Source organism: Rhinopithecus roxellana, chromosome 12 (assembly GCF_007565055.1).
Source record: "Rhinopithecus roxellana isolate Shanxi Qingling chromosome 12, ASM756505v1, whole genome shotgun sequence".
In the NCBI taxonomy this organism is placed as follows: Eukaryota; Metazoa; Chordata; class Mammalia; order Primates; family Cercopithecidae; genus Rhinopithecus; species Rhinopithecus roxellana.
In genome coordinates, this window is record NC_044560.1 from 87492939 (window position 1) to 87503646 (window position 10708).

General features: G+C 48.7%; 1 protein-coding gene across 1 annotated transcript; it reads right to left on the reverse strand.

Annotated features, from left to right (window-relative positions):
* On the reverse strand, window positions 1-10311 carry MRPS15 (mitochondrial ribosomal protein S15). The gene is made up of 8 exons (XM_010360434.2): window positions 9050-10311; window positions 8707-8751; window positions 6976-7051; window positions 6156-6204; window positions 5589-5673; window positions 2500-2558; window positions 418-609; window positions 1-156 (listed from the first exon to the last, which is right to left on the reverse strand). The coding sequence occupies exons 1-8, from the start codon at window positions 9165-9167 to the stop codon at window positions 19-21; spliced, it is 762 nt and encodes a 253-aa protein (XP_010358736.1). The 5' UTR covers window positions 9168-10311; the 3' UTR covers window positions 1-18.
* Window positions 10312-10708: the final 397 nt, after the last annotated feature.

A 10708-nucleotide genomic window follows, 5' to 3' on the forward strand; every position in this document is an offset into this window, starting at 1 on the left:
GAAATGATTAAACAGAATTTATTGGCTGTCTTTGAGTGTCTCTGGTCCAGCTTTGGCAGGGCTGTCTGCGTTCCTCTGCTTTGCTTGTTTTTCGGCTGCTGCTGCAGCCTTTAAGGCTCTTTTTTGCTTCTTCAGCTTTTGAGTCTCCTGGAAAACCTGGGGGTGAAAAGGGGCAGAAAAAGACCTTGTAATCCTGTGCAAAACCTCAGACTTGGAACAGGTGGGGTGGGAACCATCTCCCCCAGATGGTAACCCCAGCCTTTCTCCATGGGGTTGGTGGCCTGTGACCTCCCTGGATCCATTCCAGGGCCTGGGACCAGTTCCATGCCTCTAACAGAAACAAATGACCCCTCCCATCTGCTTCCTCCATCCCAGTTCCTGAGTGGGGCCAAGCAAAGCAGCAATTCTGACTCATACCCGAATGCACAGAGCCTTCTTGGTCACGAATCGGCGGTGGGCTCTTCGGTAATACAGAGCGGGGAAGGTGTACTCAATCCCCAGCTCCCTGCATATCTTCTCAAAGATATCATAGTTGGTGTTACGGAGGTTTTTGAGCATCTTTTTCCTCTGGTCAATGCTCATCAGCAGATAGCGTTTGTGGGCTTTGTCCTGCAAGAGATTCGCATTACTTTTAGTATTATATAAGTGTTACTGTTGTTTACAGTAACAAACAATGGTCATTTTATCATTTCATTGAAATTTCTCAGTAATCTTATGCAAATATTAATGCAATTCTGAGGGAGGTATTGTCATTGTTATTCCCATTTTACAGATGAGAAAACAAAGGTTTAAAGATATTATCTGATTCACAAAAGGTCCTTAGAACTGTGAGTGCTGAGATAGGGTCTTGAATCTCTATCTATTGGTCTGACTTCAAATCTCATGCTCTTTCTCCTGCACCACCAACTCATACTCTCCACAGCTTAGCAAACTGTCAGCTGGGGTAGAGAGGAGGGAAGGCCTTGTGCTCTTCCTGGAAATGCCTACCCACAGCTGGCTGCTGCCCTGTGAGGGACCTCTGCAATGGGACTGCTGTTCCACACCCCAAATAAGCGAAACTGTGATCTCTAAGAAGCAGGCTCCAGGGAACACTGAAGTGCCAGGCATGGTGCTGGACCAGTCTGTATTCACAGTCAAGTGTTTATTAAAAATAACAGCATTGGCCAGGTGCGGTGGCTCACGCCTGTAATCCCAGCACTCTGGGAGGTGAGGCAGGCGGATCACGAGGTCAGGAGATCGAGACCGTCCTGGCTAACACGGTTGAAACCCTGTCTCTACAAAAAATTAGCTGGGCGTGGTGGTGGGCGCCTGTAGTCCCAGCTACTCAGGAGGTTGAGGCAGGAGAATGGCGTGAACTCGGGAGGTGGAGCTTGCAGTGAGCCGAGATGGCACCACTGCACTCCAACCTGGGCGACAGAGCGAGACTCGGTCTCAAAAGAAAAGAAAAAAAAAAACAACATTTGCCTACTTACAACAGCTTTGTGCCAGACACTGTGCTGAGATATGGTATAATGGTTAAGAATATAGCTGGGGACGGTGGCTCACGCCTGTAATGTCGCACTTTGGGAGGCTGAGGCGGGCGGATCTTGAGGTCAGGAGATTGGGACTATTCTGGCTAACACAGTGAAACTCTATCTCTACTAACAATACAAAAAATTAGCCGGGCGTGGTAGCACGTGCCTGTAGTCCCAGCTACTCAGGAGGCTGAGGCAGGAGAATTGCTTGAACCTGGGAGGCGGAGGTTGCAGTGAGCTGAGATCGCACCTCTGCACTCCAGCCTGGGTGACAGAGCAAGGCTCCGTCTCAAAAAAAAAAAAAAAAAAAGAGTATGAGCCTCGGAGCAAAACTGCCTTGTTTCAAGGTCTCAGCACATCACTTCCCAGCGGGTATGCCTTGAGGAATAACTTAATCACTCCATGACTAGATTCTTCCTCATTTAGACGGGAAAGAAAGATAGTCATGACAGTCAAATAAGAAGATGCATGCATGTAAAGTATTTAGCACAGGGCCTAAAGACTTTATATGCATCACCTTGGCTATTACTATTATTTCACATAATCCTTGCAATCCTGTGAGCAGGTATTCGTATGATCTCCATCTTATTGAAAAGAGAACTGAGGCTGAGACCTGTACTTCCCTAACATCACACAGCTAGTTAAGCGCAAGTGGCAGAGCTGGGATTTGAACCCAGGGCAATCTGACTCCATTCATGCATTCAACAAATATTTGCTGAGCACTCAGCATGTGCCAGACATAGTGAACATGCTCTAAAGTTTGTGTTCTTAACCCCTGGTGACACTCAGCATGGTCTTGTAAGGCTCCAAGTCCTCTGGAGGCAGGAGGGAAGCATTTTTCCCACAGGAGCTGAGAGGTGGGCACTCTGGTGCTACAGCCCACTGGCTCTTCTAAGCCTTCTTCTCTGGACCTAGAGTCCTTCCCCTCCAGACCCCTTTCCCCCAGGCTGCTGCTGTTTAACTGCGAATGATGCCCAGAGTTTACCTTTCGATGTTTCTGCATGTGTTCTTCATAACTGCGGATCTTGACGGACAAGGCAACAACTGAAACCACAAACCACAGAGGATGAGAGTTGAACACAGAGGAAGGAAGGGCCCAGGCCTGGTTTACGTTTTAAGAACTCATGGAATAACAATCACCAATGCTCTGTACAGCTCTCTATAAATCCCAAAGCACTTTGAATTTCAAGATTTCAAAGGCTTATCTTAGACATTACCTTTCCTTTAAAAAGCAAAATCCAAGGAAGGGACATCCCTTAATATTATAAAGATATCATCCAAAAATCATAGCAAATAGCATTTTTTTTTTTTGAGATGGAGTCTCGCTCTATTGCCCAGGCTGGAGTGCAGCGGTGCAATCTCCACTCACTGCAACCTCTGCCTCTCAGGTTTAGGTGATTTTCTTGCCTCAGCCTCCAGAGCAGCTGGGATTACAGGCGCCCGCCACCAGGCAGGGCTAACTTTTGTATTTTTAGTAGAAATGGGGTTTCACCATGTTGGCCAGGCTGGTCTCAAACTCCTGACTTCAAGTGATCCACCTGCCTCGGCCTCCCAAGGTGATGGGATTACAGGCGTGAGCCACCGTGCCTGGCTGCAGATAGCATTCTTAATGGTAAGACTAGCCATTCGATTCAGGAATTAGACTAGGATACAATGCTATCATGGTTAACAATTCAACATTGTACTAGAGGTCCAAGCCAATGCAGTAAATTACTTTGGCACAAATAAGATTCTAAAACTGTCACGGGTCTACTCCTTGCCTCTCCCCTTCCTGCTGCCGCCTTTATCTCCATGCTTTGACTAATGAATTTTCAGAATTATCAGCTCCCACTTGTCTCTCAAGAACCCAGGATATCCTTCGTTCAGGCATCCTCTTGTTTAATTTACCCCCTGTACTGCAAAGATGGGAGCAAAAGCAGAAGCTGGCCCCAAAAGAGGCTGTCACGACAGCAGACCCTTCCCAGTACACATATTGAGTTCTGGGAGCACTGCAGAAAGTGCAGTGGGAACCCTGACTCTGACCACATGGCTCCATCACAGCAACTTAGGTAGAGTGGAATAACACAGAAAGATGGGCCTTGGTTCCTCAGGGGTTCTCTAGAGCAGACACTATGCTAGAAGCAACTGGCATTCAGAAAACTGACTATTAATGGAAAGGCAGAAGTGACACCTGTGGGCTGGGTGTGGTGGTCATGCCTATAATCCCAGCACTTTGGGAGGCTGACATGGGTGAATTGCTTGAGCTCAGGAGTTTGAGATCAGCCTGGGCAATATGGGGAAATCCTGTCTCTACCAAAAACACAAAAATTAGCTTGACATGGTCGTGCACGTCTTTGGTCCCAGCTACTTGGGAGCCTGAGGTAGAATTGCTGGAGCCCCAGAAGTCGAGCTGTAGAGAGCCATGATCACACCTGCCGCTGCATTCCAGCCTGAGTGACACAGTGAGACCCGGACTCAAAAAAAAAAAAAAAAAAAAAAGAAGAATCAAAACTTGTGCTAAAAGAGGAACCCAGTAACCACCTTGCCAGTCCAGGCCATTTGTTCCTGCCAACCTGGGGATTTCAGTAGTGATAATGCAGAAACAGGTGAGGAAAGATAAGCAGGTCTTTTGTGGCTGAGCTGGTCCCTAGCCCACGGCTTCAGCAGGGCAATGGAGGCTTCTCAAAAGGGGCTATGGAGGACCCTGGAGTCCAGTTCTCAGTGGGGTTTTAGTATCCAAGATGAACTCACCAGACTTTAATCCCTGGCACAGGAAGAAGAAAAGAATGAAGGCAGGAGGGTGGAAGAGGAGGAGGCGGCTGTGATATAGGCCAATAGCAAAGGAAAGAAAGTGGGCAGACCCTCTGCAGGTCCACTAGTCTACCTCAGTGGGCAATGAAGAGAAACTGTACCCAACGAGAGAGGGAAATGGTGGCGCTTTTCACTCACATCTAATAAGGACTACTGCCAGTTCCAGCCTGAACCAAAGTAGGAACATTATTCCCTTGCGAATGCAAAATGGTGTCTGTCTGGCACATGAGAGTTCAGTAAATGTTAGTCTTACTATTTTTTTATTTTTTATTTTTGAGACCGAGTCTCGCTCTGTTGCCCAGGCTGGAGTGCGGTGGCGAGATCTCGGCTCACTGCAAGCTCCACCTCCTGGATTCATGCCATTCTCCTCCTTCAGCCTCCTGAGTAGCTGGGACTACAGGCGCCCGCCACCTCGCCTGGCTAATTTTTTGTATTTTGTTTTGTTTTGTTTTTTAATTTTATTTATATATTTGTTTATTTATTTGAGATGGAGTCTTGCTCTGTCGCCCAGGCTGGAGTGCAGTGGTGTGATCTTGGCTCACTGCAAGCTCCGCCTCCTGGGTTCAGGCCATTCTCTTGCCTCAGCCTCCCGAGTAGCTGGGACTACAGGCGCCCGCCACAGTGCCTGGATAATTTTTCGTATTTTTAGTAGAGACGGGGTTTCACCATATTAGCCAGGATGGTATCGATCTCCTGACCTCGTGATCCACTCGCTTCGGCCTCCCAAAGTGCTGGGATTACAGGCGTGAGCCATCACGCCCGGCCAATTTTTTGTATTTTTAGTAGAGACAGGGTTTCACCATGTTAGCCAGGATGGTCTTTATCTCCTGACCTCGTGATCCGCCTGCCTCGGCCTCCCAAAGTGCTGGGATTAAAGGCGTGAGCCACCACGCCCAGTCTAGTCTTACTATTACTATCACACATCGTGAGCTTTAGTTTCCAAGGTGTTTACATCCCCTGGCTGCCTCTCACAGTGCTGCCATGAGGTGGGTAACATTCTCTCTGCTCTGCTCTCCCTTATTCCCCCATTTCCAGATGAGGAAGCAGGTGCTCCAAGAGAGAGTTGGTGACTTACGCAAGCTCACACAGAGGTACAAGGTCCAACTGCGCATTGACTCCAGCATCAGAGCTTGGGATACAGGGTCCAGTTTTCATTGCTCTAGGTCCTTCATATCTCTCCCTTTCCCAAGCCCATGTGCATGTGCTTGTGGACAAGAGCCCTAGATGAGGTCCCAGCTAGCAGGCGTCCCTACACCCCCCACTCCCCAAGGGTCCCCGACCAACTTCGAGCCTCCAGGGATCTGGTGTCCTCCGGGTTTGCATCAATCTTCTTCATCAACTGTTCTTGCTTCATTTTTAGCATCTCCTTCTGTTGAAGAGACAGAGAAAATTTGCGGAATCTCCCACCCTCTAAGAACTAGCCCTCTTCCCCTCAAGGACCCTGGCTACAGTTATAGCAACTAGGGCCATAAGGCTCAGGGCCTGACTTCACTCTGCTCACTGTGGCCTTGACCAACCACATGGCTGTCCACATCCAGGTGAGCCCAAAGCCAAAGCCACTGACAGGGGAAATGACTTGTTGCATGCATGTCCCCAAAGCTTGCTCATTCATTTATGCTCATTAATTCATTCATTCACTGAGCACCTGTTTGTCAGGTGCTAGGGGTATGGTGGGGGAACAAAAGTGTCCCTGCCCTGAAGATGCTCTGTCTAGGGATATTGACAAGTGGACACAATGACAGTGGGCTAAGTGCTGTGACTGGAGAAGCATGAGATGGGGGGTGCTAACCAGGGTAGGAGGGAGTCCCAGAGAAGACTGCGGGAGGCTGAGGCTTGGCAGAGGCTGCTCACCTTGTTGGCCATTTCCAAAGACAAGAGTCTTTTCACGACATCATCAACCCTGTGGAAAAACCACAGCAATGAGACAGATATAGAGGGGAGACGGGGAGAGGAAAGCAATGCTGGTTTCATTTTAGTTTGAAAAGCAAAGATGATTGAAAAATTCCTTCTGTAGCAAATGAATCTCCCTGGAGGTGGGGAGCCATTTCCCAGGAATTAAAAGTCAGTGTGGATCTGGCTTGCTGGGCTGAAAACTATAGAAATTGGGGCTGTCAGCTCGACTGTTTCGGTCTCATCATAGGGAGGCCAAGGAGAGGATTTCCATTTTAGCTACAACATGGTTCGATCTGTTTTGAGACATTTCAAGTTAAATTGCACAGTGGGAGGGACTGACGAGCTCCCACCACACTGGACAGGAGCTGAGCAGAGGGCCTCTGGCTTTGGTGTCAGTCAGCCCTGGATTCAAACTCTAGCTCTGCCCCTTAGAACTGTATGACACCGGGCAGCTTGAAAATTTATAAAATGGGGACATACAGCTTTTGTGAGGAACAAGAGAAGAGAGATTTCTACAAAGACCTGTGAAGCATGTTAGCTCTTTGGAATCTAGTAGTACAGGGTGTTCATCTAGAGTACAAAAAAACCCCCAAGTAGCCGAGCTTCATGAGTGCCATCTGCCTTGCTGGCCACCCACTCTCACCACACCTGGGCCCCTGCCTCCTCCTAGATCAAGCTTCAGCTACAGCAAGCCAAGTCTCAAAGCCACTGTCTTTCCCACTCCCCGACAATCCTCCCAGGGCCCCCTGCCTCCCCTACTAGGTTTCTTCCTGCTTACTTCTCAATTCCAGGGACATTCTGGTAGTCTTTGAGCAGTGTAGAAGGAGGCGGGTCATCATCCTGCCCAGGCTGGGCTGTCAAGTAAATATGGGGATAGAAAACACCCAGAGTCAACTCTCGCTGCCCACCCTCCCAGACCTGGCTCTTCTCACCCACTCTCCAACTCCAGAAGGGACATCCAGGGTCTCAAGCAAAGCACTGCATATCTCTGGGCTCAGTTTCTCCTCTGCAAACTCTGTGGGCACCTGCTTTGATATTTCATGCTGGGAGTAGGTGGCTTTTCCCAAGACCCTACACTGTGCCTGCACCTTTCATACACCTATCTGGCTCTACAGTTCTCAGATCCCCCACTAGGATGGGTCCTCCTGCGGACAGGACAGAGTTTGACTCCTTTGGAATCCACGATAGTCTGACCCATGGCTCAGCCTAGACTAGGCACTCAGCAAACACTTGCTGGCTGACTGCATGAATGAATTAAGGGGGTTGAGGAAAGGCAGCTAACTGTACGATGCCTGAAATGTAAGCACCAGGTAGAGATCACAGGAGAACCTCAGTCTGGGTGTGTGCACCCCTGCTATCCCTTAGAGATGAGAAAGAGGCATAGTGTGGATGGACTTATCCTCTCCAGTCAGACCCTGCTATGCAAATAACATTGATGGGCCTCTTCTGTCTTTAACAGCTCAAGTTGGTTCTGATAGGGAGGCAGAAAAAAAATTATATTACAAATATATTAATAGCAATAAATTCTACTTATTTTATTTTTTGTAGAGACTGGGTCGTGCTATGTTGCCCAGGCTGGTCTTGAACTTCTGGTCTCAAGTGATCCTCGAGCCTTGGCCTCCCAAAATGTTGGGGCCATGTCCAGCCAATAATTTCTTTTTCTTTTTTTCTTTTTTGAGATAGAGTCTCGCTCTGTCACCCAGGGTGGAGTGCAGTGGCATGGTCGGCTCACTGCAACCTCCACCTCCCAGGTTCAAGCGATTCTCCTGCCTCAGCCTCCTGAGTAGCTGGGATTACAGGTGCGCGCTACCACACCCAGCTAATTTTTTTTTTTTTTTTTTTTGTATTTTTAGTAGAGAGGTTTCACCATGTTGGCCAGGCTGGTCTCGAACTCCTGAACTCAAGTGATCCACCCACCTCGGCCTCCCAAAGTGTTGGGATTACAGGCGTAAGCCACCGCGTCCGGCCCCAGATAATAAATTCTAATATATACACTACTAATATGTTTAATTGAGCACAGTGTTAAGGATGCTTTTCATGTATTATCGCTGAATCCTAACAAACCTTGCAAATGGATACTTTCATACTCATTTTAGAAATAAGAATCAGAAAGAGGAAGTACCTCTTCCCGTATCATTTACCTAATAAGAAGGATCTTAACTACTACACATACTGAGTTGCAATGGGAAACTACATCCTGCATCTCAGAAGCGCAGACACAAAGTGCCATACTCTAGGTAGGCCTGGGTGGTGCCAGCCATGCACTCCCTCTGGCAAGCTCATTTTCACTCATTCACCTGTAAAGCTCCTGCTCCCGCCCTTAACACCTCTCTCTCTCCATACAGGCAGCAGGCCTAGGGCTTTGTATAAGGTGGACGTGGAGTCTTTTGCTCAGGACTTCTGGCTCACCCCATCTAGTGGCTCTAACTCGCCACATCGGTCCCCTTACCCACCCCAGCCTTCCAGGAGGTCTCTCTTCCGCCCCAAGTCCCACCTCAGGAACTCCTACCTGGTTTCTGGATGACATGTCCGCGCGCGGCCTGGAGAAGGAGACCTACGCAGAAAAGAGAAGGCTGAGGCCCATCTCCTTAAATAGTCCACCCTCAATTCCTTTCTGGGCCCCTCGCATTGTCCGTCCGCCACGGTTTATGCGCTTCTGAGCCTAACCGCTGCCCCATTTCTTCCCTACCCCTTCCTTGTCTCTCACACCTTGTTTCACCTCTTGCGCAACCACCGCCCTTTCCCCCTTATCCTGACCGCTGTACATCTCCCCTACTCCTGTGCTTCCTTATTCCCTATCGCCGCCGAACCCTGTTTCCCTACACCCGCCGTCCCATTTCTCAGCTCCTCACTTCCAGGCTGCAGGCCCCGCTGGTTGAAAGGAAACCTGTCGCTCCCACCGCCCGGCAGCCCGAGAACTGGGGCCTGGGTCCGAATCAAACTCAGCGCCCTCCACGCGACCCTGAGCATGATGACCTCTAACCCCAGCGGGGCCCGCGCTGCCGCCGCCGTTCCCTTTGCGGCGCGGGCCGGGTTACATGGACGCCGCCATGCTGGCCCAGGCTCGATCAATGGAGGCAGTTGCAATACCCGAGCAGACGAAGACCGAGAGAATGGATTGGCTGGCGGGACTCTGATGACGCGACGCACGGGGTGGAGCTCAGAGACTGGGTTCCCGCTGTGCGTGATAGGGCCGTGGTGGTTGTGTGCCCACGTTTAGCAGTGTGCTGGGGTGCTGGATAAATTCTAAAATGCCACTTTTTGGAAGGCATGCATCCCGTCCTTAATCTCTCAGTACATTTCTGGCCCTCGGGCCGGGGTTATTTTGGGAGTTCCTTGGCGCCTGCGGTAGCCTTCTACCCCCAACCCAATCCCTTCTCCACCCCACCCCACCCCTCAGTCCCTTAGTCAAGGATGGGACCCTGTAAGAACTAATGCTGGATTTCAGCCGTGTCTCTGGCAGCCTGGTAGCCTGGAGACTAAAGTCGTTGAGTTTGGAATCGTACAGCCCTGGTCTGGAATCCTAACTCAGGCATTTACTCAACGTGTGATCTTGTGGGCAAGTCACTTAACCTTTGTGGGCCCTGTAGGGGTAGTAATAACAGTATCTCTCTTTTAGGTTGTTGAGAGGATTAACTGAGGCAGTTGTATGCAGAGCACCTGGTATATAGTGAGCATTTAGTAAATCTTAACGGTGATGTTATTTGTGAAACAGTGGTGTAAGGGTGAATACAAATTAGAAGAAAAAGAGAATTTAATTTTCCCTGGAGCAAAAAGGGAAAAGACTCCTTCTCTTCACTTTTCTGAAAGCAGTTTACTTTAGAAAACTTGTAATTGTGAATACTTTTTCTACTGCTTTGCGAGAATGTAGATCTTAAAAGGTAAATAAACCTCTTGCCAGTTTTACAACCCCGGAATGTTTTTCTTAAGGACCTGGGAGCCAACTCTTTGAAATGTAATAATTAAGGAGGATAGTGCTCTCTCTCTCAGTTCCTGTGGGAGGGTAGGAGCCTAACTTCTGTTGGTGCCTAGCTCTTAGTTGCAAGCTACCCCTTGTCATAAAGATAGGGGAAATCGATTTTTCCTTTGGTTAAAGGCAATTAGCAGACACAGGTGGCTTCTCACTTACCAGGTAAATTTAGAGTGGGTGCCGCCAAGTCCTCTTGCTTGAGGACCAGTTATTGTTTATCTTGAGAAAATGGATACAATAAATTGTATTCACTTGGCTACATAAAAGGGTAAGATTTTTCTCTTTGCAGTCTCTTTAGTGGATCACCAGTGTATCACATTCTGGTTTAATGCTTATTCAATAATACCGTTTTCTTGCTTTTCTATCCTTGTGAAGAGGTTTTCTGGATTGGCAGGGGATTTTGTCTTAAATTATATTTCCCCAACAGGGGTTAGTTTTTTCCAAAGTCTCTTCACCGTGTCCCACCGCACTCTGTCACTCCCCCCATGTAACCCATGCCACTGTGCACTAAGGATCAGTTTTCAAGTCCCCACCACTAGAA